The 20,470-nt window shown below is 35.6% G+C and overlaps 2 protein-coding genes across 13 annotated transcripts in view; one reads left to right on the top strand and one right to left on the bottom strand.

Annotated features, from left to right (window-relative positions):
• Window positions 1–20,470, bottom strand: part of LOC139967443 (uncharacterized) — a 49,415-nt gene that overhangs the window by 12,174 nt on the left and 16,771 nt on the right. For 2 of the 7 annotated variants that reach the window (XR_011792989.1, XR_011792990.1), the window contains exon 1: window positions 109–266. The exons of 2 other annotated variants lie outside the window; for them this stretch is intronic. The gene's annotated coding sequence lies outside the window, so the exon portion shown is untranslated. Of the gene's footprint in view, window positions 1–108; window positions 279–20,470 lie in introns of those variants that run through there. 3 more of the 7 variants (XM_071971244.1, XM_071971245.1, XM_071971246.1) reach the window with 2 other exon arrangements.
• LOC139967440 (phospholysine phosphohistidine inorganic pyrophosphate phosphatase-like) lies at window positions 262–18,585 on the top strand. Of its 6 annotated transcripts, none has more exons than XM_071971231.1 (8): window positions 262–341; window positions 1,798–1,973; window positions 2,559–2,746; window positions 3,446–3,608; window positions 4,920–4,983; window positions 9,051–9,143; window positions 9,872–9,963; window positions 17,729–18,585. In XM_071971231.1, the coding sequence occupies exons 2-8, from the start codon at window positions 1,843–1,845 to the stop codon at window positions 17,823–17,825; spliced, it is 828 nt and encodes a 275-aa protein (XP_071827332.1). In that variant the 5' UTR covers window positions 262–341; window positions 1,798–1,842; the 3' UTR covers window positions 17,826–18,585. The 6 variants fall into 6 exon arrangements, with proteins under 6 accessions (XP_071827332.1, XP_071827329.1, XP_071827333.1 ...); XM_071971228.1 differs by having other exon boundaries at window positions 277–393; XM_071971232.1 differs by having other exon boundaries at window positions 288–386; window positions 1,839–1,973.

The following is a 20,470-nucleotide window of genomic DNA, read 5'->3' as shown; positions in this document are numbered from 1 at the left end:
AGTTCACGAGCTACTTACGAAGTTACGGCCTAGCCCTGACTAGCCTACGCTATGTATCGTATACAAGTAGTATATATTTTCCATTCCTTCCTATAAATAAATTCCAACCTTTTAATGCTTTTCATCTGTTTAATAATACCATTTAAATCGGTTTAAGTCGATCTCCCACGATTTGAGACTGATGGCCCGCCGTAATGGCCCGCCCATATCAATTGCTGTGGGCCCTCCATACCGCTTGGCACTAGAATACCAAAATGTGACCGAATGATAGGTATAGTTTGGCAGTTATTCAATATACCTAACTGGGAACCCCAACCACAGTAATTCGTGCTTGAAAAAAGGTAAACAATTCCTTTACTAGTTGCTGCAGAGATAGTTAGGACACCGTTCAACGTAAGTTTTGGCTGGGTGGTATACACTCTGATCTCATTTTTGTGCATATTTTCTTTAAAACTTTCTGTAACGTTGTTTTTTGATAAGCTTTAGCGTAATCTTGAGAGGGATTCTTCTTACATTAGTCTTAGGCACATTATCACGATTGTGGTCTAGTTCTGCGATATCGAACGACTAACACTATGCCATTGGCACGTCAAGATTTAACTTTTAAGTTCCTTACGTACCATTGGTCATGATAGGACATGCTTTCTAAAATGCAAGGCAATGTTTCCATTATACAAAGGGAGCGGCGGGACTAATTAAGTCATTAATATGCACAACTGTTAGAGCTAAGAAAAAATTAGAATACAAAAAGGATAAAAAATTGAAGTATTTCTTATCCCGTTTGACAGAACTGTTACTCAGCAACATTTTCGGGTACATTTCAGCCATTTCCCTCTTAGTTACCTTGGCAAAGCTATCAATTATGCCCTGCTTATATAGAGAGACAGAGAGAGAGAAAGACACACTGTATGCTTATTTTTCCTATTGTCATTCCGTAGGCTGTGTATAACACTGTTGTGAATATGTATGTAAATTTTTACACGAGACAGTAGTACATCTAGAATTTTCATTTACTGTTCAGTTTAGTATGTCCTAAGGGTTAAGCCAAAAAACTTTTAATTGAAAACCCAATCTAACTTAATGATCTTGGATGAGGTCTGCTTATATTCTGTACCAAGCCTATTCCCTGCACTTGCCATTCCTGCCCATGATATCCATATCATACGCCAGATAAAAGTGAACAGCATGTCTGACCACATTTTCAAATACTGAGGGAAGTGAAGGCACCCATTGTTTATCATCTAGACCATAGAAAGAAATGAAAGCCACAAACAATACAATGATGGCAAAAAAACAATATTTGGCACAGACCAAAGTGGCACCACTATTTGTAAATGATCTAAATAATAGCACTTAAAGGCATTGAAGACTCGCCCCAAACTGCGTGCCGCGCTCTGCAAAAGTTAACTATCTGTTGCTTGCAAATGACGTTTTCTTCTTGTCGCTACAAAATGCAGACAATAATGAAACGTGATACCTTGTTATCTTTTATCTAGACCTGAGATGTCCATGCTGCTATGTACACTGTGTTGTGGGTATTGACCGCAGCTGTATGTATTGATTGTACACTAGTGTCTAATTACCGACGGTAGCAAGCTGTGTGTGTATTTGCTGGGATCGATGGTGGTGTCTAACACTTCTGTTACACCTCATCGAAACTAGGTCAGATTACCGGCGTTTCTTTGTGTGGGCATCTTCACACCCTTTAAAATACTGTAGGTATATTACAACTTGAAACATCTGTAAAACTATATGTTAGCTTGTAAATTCTGTATTCTTATATTGCACTTTGCATAGGAACTGACTAGATATTACCTGAAATTTGAGTCCATTTTCAGTGAGATGTCGGTCACTGATTGGTTTTCGTTAAACAAGAATATTGAGGGAGTCCTTCTGGATATATCCGGAGTTCTTTACAATAGTGATGCTTCTGGAGGCAAAGCAATAGCTGGCTCAGTAGAAGCTGTGAAAAGGTATTTTGCATATATGTATTTTTTTGTCTAGATCTTAATGATGTCTGTCTGTTCAACTGAACTGCGTGCAGATACTGTACATTGGGAAATGTTTGTGTAGTTGGGTATACATGGTAACTAAGTACTATCCTTGTATTGATGTGAGAACACATTACAATTGACCAGACAGGTACAGTAGAACACAACAAGACTTTCCTACAAAGTACAAAAAAGTAATATTTTCCTCCCTTTCATTTACTATATACAGTACAGTATAGTCATACATTTATTCAATCGGATTTACCATGAAGAAACTAGTAAGTCTCAAATATAGGGAGTTATATCAAGGAATCAAGCTAATTCTGTTGAAAGCCTTACAAAACCAATCAATGCTGACATCCTTACAAGGAATATCATACCCTATGCCTTTCAGGAACTAGAAAAAGTAATTGGTGTTCATATGAAGGCAATAACGAGTTCAGATTGGGTCGTCCATCCTGCTCATAATCTTTCTCCTACCGGTGATCCCTCGGTAGGAATCTCATTTCATCGTACAGCCGACTCATTTTGAAGTTATTCCAAATGGTTAACAACTTTTGTTTTCAGGTTGAAAGCTTCTCACTTGAAGGTCCGATTTTGCACTAACGAATCTCAGCACATAAGATCTCATCTGGTCCAGAGGCTACAAGGACTTGGGTTTGATGTCGAAGCTCACGAAGTGTTTTCACCTGCACCGGCAGCTTGCCAATTGGTTAAAGACAGAGGCCTTGTTCCTCATCTCTTAGTAGATGACAGTAAGTTAATTCATAAAAGTAAGCATACAGTACTTCTGTTTTGGATGATGGTAATACAGAACAGACATTACTACTTCCTGGTGTATTTCCTGTGAAAATTGATGGAAAAATGGCCAAACTGCTATACAAATTTATGGGTGAAAGTTAAAATAGTATCAACTTATATTTTTGTACACAGAAGGTTAGGTCAGTCATAAGGACAATTTTGTTACATTGCCCCCTTTTTGAAGTCTTCATTATTCCTTAAGTATATTTTGACAATTAGAAAACTTGCTCAATATCCCATATAGCCCTCAGAATCCCCCCCCCCCCACTCCACCCACCTCTCCTCAGGCTGTATGTGGTAATTTGTGTACTGTACTTGTATCACTTGACCAGACCAGGAAATATGCTTGCTTAAAGTATGTACAGCTGGAACTAAGAAACAACTTACAGTATAAGAAAAGAAGGAGAAGGTGGCATTGTTTAAGAATAATTGTGCCAAAAAAAGGTCCACATTGACAGGCAAAGAATGTCACCCTACAATACTTGTATCTCTTTGTATCTTTCTAAACAAGGAATAAAAGATATTTGACTAGCCCTCACAATGAATGACTTATCATGTTTCATGAAAGTTGTTCAGAACTTATTAAGACCAAAATAAAAGAACTTAAGATGACACCTAAATATTTTCTCTTTCTTTTTTCTTCATGGTCATAGAAATCCTTCCTGAATTTGATGCTTTCAAGGATGATGAAGGGAAAACCCCCAACTGTGTCGTCATCGGCGATGCAGTGGAAAGATTTACGTATCAGACCCTGAATGATGCATTTAGAGTTTTAATTGCCAGTGAAGAACCCCTCCTAATAACTCTAGGCATTGGGTAAGCAGGGGTAGGAGCCAGGGGGAACTGGGAGAATGTGCCCCCCCCCCCACTTTTTCCAAAATAGCAAATGTGCCCTACTGGCAAATAAAATGTGCCCCTTTGATGAAAACCTTATTTTGGATATCTTAAGTCTTTGTTAAGTTTAATATTTTATTTTAATTATTTATTTTGAGTCTGGACATGCTATTTCTAAAATGGCATCCCATATCTGTTTGTAGCAAGGTTAACAATGAACAATCTCAATAAATAGTATTGATAGGCATACTAACACATCATATATATTTAAGTGATATGGCCGGTGTATCGGTTGATAGCATAACGAGTGGTGGTTGTGGAATGAGAAAGTGCCCCTCTGATGTTGTTCCCCCCTCCCTTCACTTTTTGGAAGCTTCCTAACCCCTGTGGGTAAGTGTATAGAAAAGTTCTTTCCTGTAAGAAAGCAATGTTGAATGCTGTCCTGTGGACATCCTAGAATTTGATCTGTGCTAAAGCTTTTCAAAAGAGCGGTGATTGCTACCGATTGCTGGATGGTTCAGTTGGTCGAGAGCAGATCATGAGGTCACTACATGGAATCTCATTTAAGTCTCTATTTTCTGTGTCTTTTCAAAAATTGGTGAATAAGACAAGAAAGGACAAGTTCAGTTGGTACAAAATAAATTATGAGGCAAGAAAAAAAAACTAAACAAAATAGAACAAGACAAGATAAGGAGCGATGCCCTTCCTTAATAAGGAGAGAAATATATCAGGAAAAGGTTAATAACATTTCATGGCTAGAAATTCATTTTCGTAGAAAGCAAAATGAAAAATGAAAGAGTAAAACCTGCTACTAATTAAAACTAAAAATTGATTAAAATAATCCATGAAATATTTAGTCCATTTAAGTCTCGTTGAGGAGGTTACACTAAAGATAAATTTCTCTGAAGAGTAGCAATGAATTGTAGAGGTGTAGATAGTTGGCTCCTCTTTTAATATTATATTTGCAAGTGTGATGAGAAGTTTAGAGAAGTTGAAAACGTTAGCTGCCAGTTTAAATAGATCCTATATTAGTGAGTGCTGAATACCAGTGAAGCATATATATCATGTGAAAGTGTTAGACAAATAAAATATCTACAGATGGACTTACAGAAGTTATGAAATCTCTCTTGTGACATTAGAAAAGAAGAAACGAATACTGATCACACGTAGCTTTGTACCTAAATTAAGAGTTATTTAACTTCTGTGTAGTGAAAAGCATATCTAAGCCTTCAAATGTTACAGTTTTAACTGTTGAAGGATAGCCATCTTAAACTTTTTCATTTTTTTTTGTAGGAAGTACTATAGAGAGTCTGGTGAACTAATGATGGATGTAGGCCCATTTACAAAAGCATTGGAGGTATGTATATATTATTTGGTCTTTGATGGCTAGGCTGAGTATGCATGCAGTATAGAACGTGGTAGGCTGAAAGGAGAACGCAAGGTGAAGATTTCTCTCACATACACTGTACGCAAGCAGCAACACATTTGTGCTGTACGAATCACTGGTTTGTTCTCACATGCCCAAAGTTCTGGTTCAGTTGGCTATACTGGGATGTGTTTATAAAGTTATCTCAGTGAATAATAATCATGTAATATATGACATCATGATATAAAAAGTAAGCTGTGGTATGTTCAGATCTCAATTCTCTGCTTCTAATAACACAAAGTCAATTAGTGCTGATCAATCCCAAGATGAATGCAAATATAATATTATTATACAAGATTCAAGTTATTGAACTAGAAGAAAATGTTTTTGAATTTGAAAGAATAATAATTAGCATTGAATGAGCAACATGTCTTGGCATAACTTCAACATTTTGTTAGTCCATGGGAGGCAAGCATCCGCCCATATTGTGTAGCGTCAATTCCTCTTACACGAAATCTATGCGATGATTTGAACATTATACTTAACTTCATTGTTTGTGTTGGACTAAAGTACAGGTATCTTATACTTCCTGATGCAGTCTTATACCTTTTGCTATCAGACTGTGACAAGGTTAATTGGTTAAAGCAAAATGCAGATTTGAAGCCATTTCTAGTTTGGAGAACAAAGAATAGCACAAAGATACACTTTTTAAGTCTCATAACCACATTTCGTTTGTCTACTGTATAAAGTTGTCTCTTTTGTCCAAAAAAAGGACAATATTAAGCTGTAGTCAACCTCCACAGATAATGATAGCGAATCCTTCAGCCTCAATTCTGATATGTAATGAAGGTTCGGCTCGCCCATCTAGGAAACTTTGGTGGGATTAGACGAAATGGTCAGTTTTTGTTCTGAAAAGCAACAAATAAATTTTAATTCGTTGTGTGACATTTCAAATACAACAACCTTACACAAGACAGTGTCTACTCCAAATAGCGACATGGTGAGAGGAAGTAAGTTGCAAAGCACAGCATGCTGCTTTAAGTGACCGATGGTTTCCACTATCTACTATGGCAGGAATAAGGATTCTCAAATATATGCAAATCATCAGAAATTAAAGAATGATTAGCAGCTTTAATTTGATATAAATATCCTAAAATAGAAGTCTTGCTGTAAACAACAGCTTTTCAATTTATTTCTATAATTTTGTGGAATCCTGATACACTATATTTTTCCTTAAACCTATTTTCAAGATTTCCCATTTTTTTTTCACATTGCAATACCTCGATATAAAAAAAAGTTTATAAAATTCCTCTCTAAAATCTATTATTCCCCAATACAATGTTGTTGATTTTTGTCCTTATTGAAATACAGCACTGAGGTGTCTTTTGTACAGGTGTCTATTATGAAACATAAAAGTAAGGAATGCCTCATTGGGATTTTCCCCATGTTTCACGATTAAATCAGTCGAGGGTGATTTGAATTATTTTCCATTAAATTATCTTTTTGCAATCTGTTTACAACTTATCTTTTCACAAAATACAATGACTTTAATATGTATTGATATTTTCTTTTTATCAATCACTGATCAGAATCAAGAGTCGGTCGTTACGAAACCCAGCTTGACATACTTCAAAGTACATCTGCTTAAATTAATAATAGATACTTTTTTTTGCGTCTGGCATTTATGTAAATTTCTCTGTTTTCTGACTGTCTCTGGCCTTAAGCCTCAAGCATTTTTGTTCACATATTTACATACGAGTCAATATCTGTTGAAAAAAAAGAAAACAAATATGTAGACTCATATTATATAGTTGGGTGGAAAGTTTTTTCTACAATATTTTAGAAAAAGCAGAATGTGTGGTTGTCCTTTCAAAAACGGTTACACTAGCAAATGGAAACATTCCCACAGTCTATTAAAAGCGAAAGTATGATTCCCCTCTCGGGGACAGAAGAAAAAAGTCCTTGAGAATATCCGACGCGTTTGACTCGTAGAAAAACGAAAAATTGTCGCAAACGTCATAAATTTCTTCATTGATCGTCTGTCACAATTATCTTCGGGGAGCAGAACTTTCTGGATCAATTTTCCCGATGAACGAAATGTCATTGAAACGTCAACTGTCTATAGCATCTGGCAGCTGGGGGAAAAAAAAGAAAATTTACTATTCATTATGTTGGGAGTACAGTATGTGCCTAGCGATTACATGGGCTGCTCGCAGGATGTGTTTCTCGAGCACCGGGGAGTTTGTTGGTTTCATTCACTGTTCTCTTCAAGATTGGTGTCAACAGGGGAGTACACAACCTGGATTATATTTAGCAGGGTATCTTTCTTAATTATAATAATAATGATAATAAATTTCATTAATATAGCGCTTAATACAGTGTTTCAAAGCGCTTTACAAAGAAGGAAATAGATAAAGGAAACCAAGTGAAAAAAAAATAAACTAGGAATCAAACAGAAATGTTTGAAGTTGTCTCTTGAAAAACAAAGGGAGGGAGAGTCACAAAGAAGATTGACTAATGTGGAAAACTCAAAATAAACTAAATCCAGGCATGGATATGTTTTTCATATTTGTTAATTCCTGCTGGGCCAGTAAGAAATCCTAAATTGAGATGATATCCTCAAATTCGTCAGCAGTGTGACCGTGGAGATGACAAATAAGACACAATAAATTATTTTGGATGTTTAAACAAAATGTCCTATTATCGTCATGTCAACAAGGAGTTGGTAATGATAACTTAACATGCTGCAGACATAACTTTTAGAGGAACCTTTAACGATGAATTGTCTCAGAAACTATAGTGTTCAATTCATCAACATCTGCTCAGCTCTGTTTTTTTGTCTTTCTGTTTATGTATTTTTTTTGTCAATGAATGTTGTGTCAAATTCTTGATTCGAGTCTAATTTTTTTTAAAAATGTGAGATGAAATCTCTTTGCCTTCCATGACTATTAAATGGACGATGAAATATCTGTTGTTAAAGTAAAATTAAAAAGTACTTTAATATTGGAAGATGAGCAAATGCACGAGCTCAGATGAAATGTTTATTTCCCATATTAATGTTACTTCATGAAAGTGTGGTACAGTACTGTTTCAAAACTTTCCAAAATGACAGCATTTTTGAATGAGAATGGGAATGCTTAGCTAAACTATGATTTATGAATAATAATAATAATAATAAATAGAATAAATGTAAGAGTTAAGAGTATAAGCTTTAAGAATGAGATCACTTTAAAAAAAACAAAAGTAAAGAGCTTTGTAGATTAGGAATGAGAACACTTATGAGCAATGACAACAGTTTTCGAGGAATGACGTCACTTTCTAGTAATGAGAACACTTTGTAGGTATGAGAACACTTTGTAGGAATGAGAACACTTTCTGGAAATGAGAGGACTTTATAGGAATGACAACTCTATGTAGGAATAAGAACTCTTTCTGGGAATGACAACACTCTCTAGGAATGAGAACACTTTCTGCGAATGAGAACACTTATGAGGAATGACAACACTTCCTAGGAATGAGAACACTTTGTAGGAATGACAACACTTTCTGGGAATGAGAGGCCTTTCTAGGAATGAGAACACTTTGTAGGAATTAGAACATTTTCTAGGAATGACAACACTTTTTAGGAATGCCAACACTTTGTAGGAATAAGAACACTTTGTAGGCATTATATTCCTCTGTTTTGAAAGCAGCTATTACATATTTGCAAAATTAAAGCACAATTTAATCAAGTAAGACAATTTCTGAGAAAGCGATGTTGTTTGGTTTGGTTTGGTTTGTTTTTTCTTTCCTGGGAGTTGTACACTTTCCTGAAAAAAGAGGGGTTTTTATTGACATGACATGGTTTCTGACAGAGCCAAGAAATGTCTCCATGACCATAATGCTCACATTGACATAATATGCAGTACAGTATCAATACAAATGTATTGTCAAACAGAATTATGTATACAATATTATTTTGTTTTATTTTTGTTCATTGTGTTGAATTCTTCATGTGTTATGTTTGAACAAACCCTTTTTACATATTTTAGTATTCTTTTGTAACTGCTTTGTTTCAGTATGCAGCTGATTGTAAAGCAGAGATCGTTGGCAAGCCCTCGCCGTCTTTCTTTCAGGCAGCCTTGAAAGACATGGGCGTAGATTCATCTAAGGTGAGGAAAGTCAGTCCCACATATGCCTAAAGGGTTTGGTACGGTTTACTGTATTCCCAGTTTGTACATATACTGTAGGTATTTCTACAAATTAAATATACTTGTTTAGATGTAAGACCAAGAGATAGTCTGTTTGCTTTTCATCATCAAATAATCACATGCATTGTAAACATCCTAGAACCTGCCACAGAGATTTTTGCAATTTCTATCACACCCCCTATGGCATGGATTGATATGAGAATTGAGTCAGTTTTTCTGAAAATTTTCAGATTTTCTTGACACTAGTGAAGGTATATAGTTGTATACCTATACAATCACACAAAATGTTTGGGTTGCCGAAATAACAGCTGCTTAAATTATGTTAAACGTTCAGTAAATCATCTTTTAGCGACCCATAAAAATATGCTCATTACACAAATCTGCAAAGTTGCATTGTTATGTAGAATATACTATCATCAGCATTTTATGTAAAGCAAAGTTATGTACAACTAAAATGCTACAAAAATTTGAATAATTTACTGTTCTCTATCGTTGATTCCCTTGAGGAATCACATAAATATCAAGGAAATATATTTTCCTTTCTTTATTTTTTATGTATGTTGCTGTTATAAATTGAAAGTAGGATCCATGCTTAGAACCGTAGAATATATCGTGCTGTCTTAATAATTCTGTAACCACAAGCATGACAAGCCTGCCCCTTCATTTCCCTCTCTTTCTCGTTTCTTCAGGCAATTATGATTGGTGACGATATAGTCAACGATGTCGGAGGTGCCCAGAAATGTGGGATGCGGGGTATCCAGGTCAGAACGGGAAAGTTCAGGTGAGAGGAAAATGATAAAAAAAAATAAAAATTAAATTGTGCTTTGCTTGTGATATTAGCTGTTATACAAATTATTACTGACAGTGTTGGAAATGTTTTTAAAAAGAGATATTCCCTACAAAGCTAATGCGATCAAGAAAAAATGCAATTCAGTATATCAGAGTAGAAGCTTACCAGGGTGGCCAGGGGCAAAGGCTTTGGGGGATAGTAGGGCAAAGGTTTGGTGTCATTGATTGAACGAGCCCTTGAACTTTTAATAGGAGAGAGTGTTGAATGATGTGGGGTGAGAAATGGTTTACTGTCACTCTGCTTATCTGTGACAAATTTGTGACAGTTGTTGTGACACTTGTTGTGACAGTTGACCAGTGGTCAAGTGAACAAACATGAATAGTAGTTCCAGTATTAATATGACAGTGAATGAGTGGATATTATATAGATTAATTAATTAAAAAAAGTATGCTATCTGTGTAAAACTAAGCCAATGACCAGTTTTTAGTTTCACTTTTTCGCCCAGCAACAGGTCTAGAAAATAAACACATAGCCCAGTATTGTCTTGTAGTGCTAGAGAAAATGTACTGAAGAAAGTCGTCCCAAAATAAATGACATCAAAAGTGTTTCAGTATGATCTGGCAGGTTTTTCAACCCTCACACTTTTGAAGAAAGACAGCTGTTTTTGTCTTTCACATTCCTATTTATAGCTTCTAGCTTAACATAAAACTTCCGTTACTCTCAAATATTGGACAAAAACTGCAATGTCTGTTTGAGAATTATATTGACAGCGTTTAAGATGTTCCACAAAGATTGGGGAAGTAAATGGTTGCTTTTGAAGTTTTAATCGTGTTGTAGCATATGGAGCAAACTTCCTGAGGGCAAAACATTGGTAGCTATTATGAACATGGGTCATTTGTAGTTCATGAATTTTGCTCTTAAATCTCTTAAAATCGTGGATCAACAGCACTTAGTAAACATCCGATAGAATTTAAGTTGCAGTCAAACTTGTAGAGCCTTTGTTGAGAAGAAGCTGAAAGGGAATGTTGTTGTGATCAGATTAGTTACAACATGTCACAATATGGCATCTCACATCACAAGATATATCACATGTCATACATCCCATCAGACAAAATGTCATACAGTAATTATATATTGTTCTCACCACATCAGATATCATGTTGCATCACACTAGGTTAGACATCACCTACGGTGCTATGTCGTATGATATCACACAATGCTTCACATCACATGATGTTTCATATAAAGTACTACTTCATGTGTGATCATGTAATACTCACATCTCATCATGCATTATAGTCATATAGCATCACATTATGTTACATGTCTCATAAGGTAATACCGTATGTGTTATCACATAAACTTCAAATCACATCATGTGTCATAGTCATGTTACATCACATTATGTGACATGTCTCATAAGGTATGACTGTATGTGTTATCACATAAACTTTAAATCACATCATGTGTCATAGTCATGTTGCATCACATTATGTTACATGTCTCATAAGGTATGACTGTATGTGTTATCACATAAACTTTAAATCACATCATGTGTCATAGTCATGTTGCATCACATTATGTTACATGTCTCATAAGGTATGACTGTATGTGTTATCACATAAACTTTAAATCACATCATGTGTCATAGTCATGTTGCATCACATTATGTTACATGTCTCATAAGGTATGACTGTATGTGTTATCACATAAACTTTAAATCACATCATGTGTCATAGTCATGTTGCATCACATTATGTTACATGTCTCATATGGTAATACTGTATGTGTTATGATTGTCTCATAAGGTACTTACTTCATGTGTTATCATGAAATACTTCACATCACATCATAGTCATATTACATTACATTATGTAACGTGTCTCATAAGGTATTACTGTATGTGTTATCACGTTATCACGTTATACTTTTACATCACATCATGGGTCGGAGTCATATAGCATCACATTATGTGACATGTCTCATAAGGTACTACATGTCACATCACATCATAGTCACATTATGTTACATGTCTCATAAGGTATCACTGTATTTGTTATCACATTATACTATTACATCGCATCATGGGTCAGAGTAATGTACTGTAGCATCACATTATGTGACATGTCTCATAAAGTATTTTTGGCATATGTTATTACACAACAGCGACAATACTTCACGTCATACATCATAGAAATGTAACATTTATCCATCATTGCACGTAAGCTATCCTTCTGTTGCAAAGTTTTACTTGTGAAATTCAGTGCACCTCAGACTTTCTTTAAGAATTTTGCTGAATGTCTAAAACTATTACTTTCAGACCAAATCATTGAAGATGCCATTATTTGGCAATTCAGCACGATCTCTGGTCTTCTGTTTGCCAACAAATTTCATGTCAACGCCCTATGTTTGATGGGCAGGTGCAAAACCATATGATATAACTCATTCACTCCACGGTATCAAATTATCGCTTATGATTGCTCCATGCAACATTTTCCTGGAGTGCCAAAATGAGAAATATCTTGTTTGACTGACATCTGAAAGTCTTAAAAAGATGCTGGAATCCTTTAGCTTGTCATATTCCTGCCCTCAGATTTCCATGTAAATCTCTGGATAATATTTTTGTCTCTGTTGATGAGTGTACAATATTTCTAAAAGTAAAGTTTTTAACTCTTTTTTTTGTTACAGTCTCAGGATATTCATGTAAAGTTAAATTCTATCGAGACTAATGTGAGACATTAAACAGCCAGTAAACATGCTCCTTGACAAATCTCTTTATCAAAACTTAAACACTCTTCAAAGCCTCATTAGATGTCAATATGAGTCAGAAATCACCGTTTTTATATTTTTTACCGCGGATCCTCAGAGGAGGCTAACAGAAGTTACCCAGTAGGGAAGGAGACATATTTTGTTCTTTCTCTTATTTCTCGACTACATTATTGCAAAGAGTTGTCTACCATTGATGATGAAATTCTTGCTAGGGGTGCATAGTAAAACTGTAATACCTATAGGGCATTGGTGAGAGGTAGCATGCTCCCTTGATCATCAGTATAAAGTGTTGACATGACACACTTTGGCTTTCATTTGGTGTTAAAGTGAAACAATGCGTTAAATACCATACAATGTAGACATTGTTAAATGTTCTCAGTAGGAACATCAAAATATTGAATTATTTTTCCATAGATTGGGGGGTGGGGGAGGGGGGGGCGGTGTAAGGAACTCAAAGGAAGTTTATGATTGTTGATCATGAACATGTACAAGTTGTCATCTACGTCATTGTCGTGTGTTTACCCTTTTCAATCGCACAGAATCGGCGAAATTGTAGGGTCCAAGCACTCACATTGCTTGCATTGTGTTACCACAGTAACAAGGATTAAGTCTTGTCATGTGACAAAAGACTTCATGGATTTAGAATGTATGTATAGAGGAGTGGGCTACATTTTGTCTTTTAGAAACCATATTTCCTTTCGTTCCTGAAAGAAAATTTGGCACATTTTCTTGCGAAGAGCCAAATTATGTTGATTAAGTGAGGAAAAAGTGGTTTGAAAAGTTGTTGTTAAAGTGCTGTTGCAACTAAGATCATTCCCTTCAGAGTTGTGTGTTTTTGTGAAGTGACATGTATGCTCCGAGTTCCTCCGATGATGTCATCTAATTATGCCATATTGAAGGGTTTACTCATGACTGCTTGAGTAGCAAAGATAACCCTGCCCCCCCCCTCCCCCTTATTTTAATTTTTGCATAAATGAACTGATTGTCATCAGGAAAATGACATAATCCCTGCCTACACAGCATCGGTCAAATAGCGAAATATTGGAGATAATCAATCTTATGGATGATGGTACCACTTTAAGATATCATGTTTCTAGGGTATTGGAGTAGGTTTAAATTTGTATGACATATCAGATGTTAGTTGATAGACATCTGTTGATGTCTGTAATGAGTAGCTTTGGGTGACTGCTCGATAGCTTTCGTACAATGTGCCCGTAACGGAAGCTCTCTCGGCCAAAAGGAGAGTAAAAAAAGAAAAAAATCACCTTCAATCGAAAACTGTATACCTCCAGGCAAGTTTAATTCAAACTATATATCATCTGTCTTTTTTATTTTTCTCGTATCAATTCTTTGAAATGTCTCTCCTTTTATGCTTTCCGGTTTCTACATCGAAGAACATGTTTCGTAAAAGATAGTCTCTTAATGTAGGACACTATTAGTCGATCCTGTGTGTCATTCTTTGCCAGGAACAATGTTTTGTGCATCAAAGCAGCGTCTTTCACATGTGTTCGCCAGTTTTTCACTCTGAGCAGAATGGCGATCAATCAAGATTGGACACTGGTGTCGATATTTGCATACTTTGAATACTAATCACCAAATAATTTATTCCTTTTCGAATAATTAATGAGTCCATCAATTGGGTGCTAATGTTTTATCACATGGAGGCTTTGTTTTCATTAGTGAGGATCAGGTGCAAAAGTGCAAATAAACAGTTTCCCAAAATATTATTTTATTTCTTCTTTGCTGTAACAAAACTTGATTAATCGATCTAAACTATAATCTGCATAGTAAATGGGTTTTTTTTTTTTTTACTATTGACTAGTATAGAAACTCGATATAATTCAACTCAAGAAGCTGCCATGATGTTAATGGTCACAAAATTGTCTGGGAAGTTGAAATTTTAAGAAATGCGCAAAATCTAGGAAAAACAGTGGAATATTTCATTTCCTTCTGGGGTTTTTTCTCTTCTCCCCTTTGTCCGACATAGTTTCAAGTGCTTTTAATTACCACAATAGGCAACATAAAAGAAGTTTACTATTGGCTAGCATAAAAAAATTGATCAAGTCAATTCTAAAAGCTGCCTTAATGTAAATAATCACCAACGTTTGTGAGTTGAAGTGATTAAGGTTCAGACAAATATAAGGAACAAACATTATGGTTTCCTCTCAATGCTGTTGTTCATCTAATAACCTTTTTGATTCCTTGCACAAGGCATAAGTCAGATATGTAGAATTTTGAGCAAATTATATGACAAGTAATTGCATTTGCAGCCAACTGGTTCAATATTATTGTTTCCCAGTGCAAGTACTTACCTACCTACCCTATAAAATAATCAAATTGATATATTCTATTGGAAATGCAAACAAATTTATAAACTTTTAGCCCATGGATGGAAAGTTCATCCAGACATTTTTGTCGACATAGTTTCGAGTGAATTTTGATGAAGCACTTCAAATGCTGCTAAATATTTCTCTAAACATTTCTAATTATGCTTGTCAGGTTAGCTTACAACTCTTCAGTGATCTGTTAAAATTAGTTTGTGTAACAAATAAGGGTAATATGTAAAGGGTTGTTGTGGATAATGAGTATTCCTGCAAAGAAAATGTTTGTGCTTTTGATAAGATGTTTGATTAATGGTTGTAATCTCTGAATGGATGAATTTAAGGAAGGATAAAAGAAGAGATAAGGAGAGAAGGGAAAGGATAAATTGGAAATCTTACGAGCATTTTTATCTGTGATTGTAACTTAAAGAAACAAAACAAGGTCACAGAATGTAGTGCGGCTTACGATCAAGATTTTTAGTCACAAATTTATGCAACCATTTAGAAAGAAAATTTTAGGGACTTGAAAAAAAGAAAAATTTTTTACTGTAGTCTTTCAAAATCCCACCAGGAAGACAAAGTATTAAACGACATAAACATTCAAAAGGTTTGCCAAAAATGGGACGAAAATAGATTACATTAAAATGTGTGCAACACAGAATTGTTTCGTCCTGCACTGGAAGTCACTAACTCCCAAAAATCTGTTGGAGAAAAATGACTGAATTGAATCTTAAAAATCTATCAATCTAAGATTTCCTTGTGAATTTTTGTTTCCTCAAATGAACATAAAGTTCAGTAGCTAGGTATTTGTGATTCCATTCTAAAGTTGTAAAAAAATATAAAAAAATTTCAGTCTAGAATCTCTATATGTTTACTAATGAGTATGTCCTATTCAAGGATAGATACAAACTAAAACTTGCCACGTTTGATTATTTCTCTTGGTCATCTCATGGGCTGAACTAACTTATTGGCTGAATTTCTATGTGATTTGAGCAAAACAATGCATGAACTGCTAAGGACAGCATGCATTGGACTCTAGCAAGATGGGGGGGGGGGGGGTGGGGATTGGAGAGGATGAGTTAGGAGAAAGAGGTTTTCTTTTAAGCAAACCAATTTCGCACTTTCTTTCCCAATTTTTTCACGTCGCAAATGTTTGACCTCCTTTTACCATCGGTGCTGATTTACAATTCCTCCGTGTGCCGATCGTACTCTTTTTCCATCGTACTCTTTTTTCCGAAAGGAAATTACTAGATAAAGAGATCACTGAACTAGGTTTTGTTCAGTGTATCTATCTTCCCAGTTGCCCATATAATGTAGGACATTCATAGTCAGTTGAGTCCCAAGAGTACCATAGCTGGGATCGTCCAGTTTAGGTACTTAACGATTTAAAGGACCCTGTGACAACGGGTTGTATTTGAGGAATATAATGTACAGTATATTAAGATATTTCCCGTAGTTCCCACACAGAGCTATTTGTTTATGTAAATTGGCTTTTTTCAATGTTTTTTTTCTCTTTTGACTATTTTGTTAAAAAGAACAATGTTTACATTGAACATTAAGTTTTGCAGTTCTGTCTTCATTTCAAACTTTCCATGCTTTTCTTTGTGTTTTTTGGGGGTCTTGGTGGCTTTGACTTCTGAACCCCTTTTTCTGAGTGGGTCTGGTTTTGTACAGATCACTGTCTGTGAAATCAACCAATTTTGTGACATCAGTCTACTTTTCTCCAGTGAAACCTCCCAAAAATGGATAAAAAGTGAAGAAATAAAGTAGATACCTTTTTGCTCTGGTAATAAAATGTTCCTGTCTGTTGACAACGCAGAGCAAATGTCCATCGACCTTTGGTCCCATTTGTCTTCGTCTGCGAAGCTAATCAATATTGACAAGCGTCTACTTTCTTCGGAAAGACAGAATTTAGGGTAAATTCAAGCTATTCCTCCTAAAATAAATAGTGTTGTCAGTGAACATATATATATGGGAAGGTACTGAAAGTAAAACAAAACTGGTCCATGTGAAATTCCATCCTAGTGATATACGGTTAAAGAAAAAAATACTATTTACAAGACCGCTAGGAATAAATTGGTGAAAAGAGAACCCTTTTTTTTTGTCCACTCTCACTCAGGGAAGCTTTAACAGTCAATATTGTTTGGATTCATTACCCAGAAGCTTTTACAGAATCTATTGAAAGTTCAGATGTGTATGTCCTATCCTGTCTGTGTGGCTATATGAATGAGTCATTGTGGCTTGTTAACTAGGATTGACTAAGGCAATGCACTGCAGTTCTTCTGCACACTTGGCGGACTTGTGTCGAGTCGAGACACCTAATTTTTACCGTTCCACAATTCTATCGGTATTGCCTGTAATCGTATTGTCGGCCTCAATTGTTCTCGTACTCTGGACATTTTGAAAATCTTTTTGTCTAGTGAATCCACTTCAGTTAGCACAATAACTGTTTCATATGAGGGGAAGGGGGGGGTCCAATAGGTTGGGGAGGGGAAGAAAAGTTGACGGCAACTATAAAATCGACAAATCAATATGTCGTGCTGTCAGCCCTCAGCTGGCGTTGGGTTAGACACTGGGTGTTTGAAGACAACACATCAGGCCAACGAAGCATCTGGCAACAGTTAATAGTAAACGTCAATCTTTTTTCTTTCTCATTCCCTCTGCAGGCCTTCCGATGAGAACCACCCAGAGGTCAAACCAGACTGTTATGTGGATGACCTCTCTGATGCAGTAAACCGTCTGCTGTCCTGTTCATCATCTTGACATTGAGATACAATTGTTGTGCCTTATCACCCCCTTCCCCACCCTCCCCCCTTTCCCCCTCCCCCCTCAGTATTTGAGAGAGTGTTTAGATGCTGTTCATCAAAATTTACTCAAGAAAGTTGATTTAATAAATTTTGGGTTAATGTGAAGGTCCAATGCTCATGTAATGTCAGCATTGTGGTAAAAAAAAAAGCCATATGAAACCGGGTAATAACAAATAAAACAGGGTAAGGTCAGCCTTACATGAATCCCATACTGTATGTAGATGCTCCATTCCCTGTTTGCAATTGTTATTGGCGTCGGTGGAGGTCAAAGGTCATTTAAAGTTTTTGAAAGCAATATTTACCAATTATTCAATCATTCCTTTTTTGTTCAATAAACAAAATGTGTTCAGTCAAGATTTTATTCAGCTTTGTTTTAAGATGTTCAGTTTGTGAAGAGGCACAATATACAGTACTGTGTTGATCGGTTACCATGTTATTTGAGTCAATAAAATTCCTTTTATTTTTTTCCTGTTTAGTTTGGTATTGCTCTGAAGAGCTGACCTAATGATCTGTATGCTAGACTTGGTAGTCCAGCCACTTTGATTGATGTACATCTGATATTTAAAGGGGGGTCATTTTTCAATAATTAATCATTTTGTAGAAGTACAACCTGGACAGATAGCAATGGTTCTTAAGTTGAATGAATTGAATTGAATTTATTGTCCACATTCCGAAATTCGGTTTACACAGGTCGTAAACGAAAAAAAAGAGAAGAAGCAATAGTGTAAGTATCAATAGACTGCGATACACATACAGTAATACAAACATATATGCAGCCATTCCTACAAATAAGAAACGTATCTTCTCACTTGTGAATTAAATATATATATCAATATGATTGACTTTGTGCCTACTACAGTTATCGTGGAAATCTTTCCACCCCCCACCCCCCCCCCCGACCCAGTTTATATTTTTATTTTATTTGGCAAGTTTTGAATGAATCCTTTAAAGTTGTGAATGAATTTAGTCGTTGTTTCATGACATTGTGCCCCTCATTTTCACTATATTGAAATTAATACCAGCTTCGTTACTGCCAACATAAAGCGGGATTATTGTTTAAGTAAAAACAGAGAATCTCACAAAGTTAGTATACCGATGATTTGCTTCACAAAAGATTGAAAAAAAAAACCAATGGAATAATAAAAAACACTAGTCTGTGGTTCTAGTAGTCTTAGGTAGATGAGAGAGTGCAAATGTAGAACTGAGACAGGTAAGCAAGGAGCGAAATAAATCTGTGACACAAAGTACAGCTTTTAACCCGCAAAGGGAAAGTCAGTTTAAGTATGCTATGATTTGTTTGTTTGTTTGATATTTCTTTTGTTTTTTTCTGGATTTTTTGGTATGTGTGTGTGATGTTGGTGATTATCTGCTTTACATTTGTGATTTATTATATTTTAGTATTGCTGATAATATATGCTTTGTCACATTGCGTGTTATGTAAAATAGATATATCATAGATCTGTTTTCTTTGCAATGTTGTCGCACCTTGTTTAATTTCTCTGTTCTTTCTGTTAATTAGTGCACAGCAGTATCTCCTTCAAATTGTTATATTATAAATTATGTTTAAAAATAAATTTATATCCTTACATTATGCAATCGTTGAGTTCTGTTTTGTGTTGAATTAAAATTTCTGCATTTTTGTCTATCCACAACAACTGCCCAGTCGTCCCTACAGCACTTGGTGAGCTTTAATAGAACTATTCACTCTCTGTGACCAACCTATTCCTGTCTACCGCCCTCTGGTAAAACCAGTTGTTTTTTTTCCGAACTTTTTTTTTTAGTACTGAGATTGTAGTTCGTAAAATCCACATCAGGTAAGTGTTATAAATAACCATTTTACTTTTTAAGTTCGTTACATCACTTCGTCTGGTAATTATCTTCCCAAATTATGGTTACTCATGCACACTAAGACTGGAATTAATGAAACTAATTATGCATTTCATTAATTGGTGTAACCTTATGAATGGTAACTCAAATTATATACTAACGAATTCATGGTATATGTATCCTTTCTTTTTTCATAATTTTATTAAAAAATGAAAATGAGACATTTCCAAAACTTGTTTATTTCTCTTCTTTTTCTTAATTTGAGATGTAACATGACTAGTCACTACAATGTTATGGGATTTATTGCTAAATCTTATCGAAAAGCCCCCCCCCCCCTCCCAAATAATATAATAACAACAGGGCAGCTTTTTTCATCAGTAGGTAACTATACTTTCTCTTCAGTTATGTTTACAAGGTCTCTTTCATGATAAACGTTCAAGTCTGTGGATGGCAAAACGCGGTTAATTTTTGGCCAGGAATTGATTTTACCCAATCTATGAACTGTTAACCGATTATCACAAGCTCGAAGCTTCCTGCCCCCACCCCGCTCTGGATTTTTTTCCGGATTCCCCCCCCCCCCTTTCCTCCTCCTCCTCTTCTCCCCAACCCCGTTTTATATCCAAAACCTAGGTTCTTCCATTTGAATTACATTTGCCTTTCCTACCTGCGCCATCTTTCTTCACCATCGATAAAGCCGACGTGACATCGGAAATTCATCGATTATTAATATTTTAAGTCCTTATTTTAAAGCTATTGAAGAAATCAACAGAGCTG

This window comes from Apostichopus japonicus, chromosome 5 (assembly GCF_037975245.1).
Source record: "Apostichopus japonicus isolate 1M-3 chromosome 5, ASM3797524v1, whole genome shotgun sequence".
In the NCBI taxonomy this organism is placed as follows: domain Eukaryota; kingdom Metazoa; phylum Echinodermata; class Holothuroidea; order Aspidochirotida; family Stichopodidae; genus Apostichopus; species Apostichopus japonicus.
The sequence above is the reverse complement of the archived record's forward strand: the minus strand, read 5'-3'. Positions and strand labels throughout refer to the sequence as shown.

Coding starts and splice junctions, on each gene's coding strand:
- LOC139967440 (XM_071971231.1), top strand. CDS start 1,843: ATGTCGGTCACTGATTGGTTTTCGTTAAACAAGAATATTGAGGGAGTC. Junction 2,747..3,445: donor TCATCTCTTAGTAGATGACA/GTAAGTTAATTC, acceptor TCATGGTCATAG/AAATCCTTCCTGAATTTGAT. Junction 4,984..9,050: donor CATTTACAAAAGCATTGGAG/GTATGTATATAT, acceptor GCTTTGTTTCAG/TATGCAGCTGATTGTAAAGC.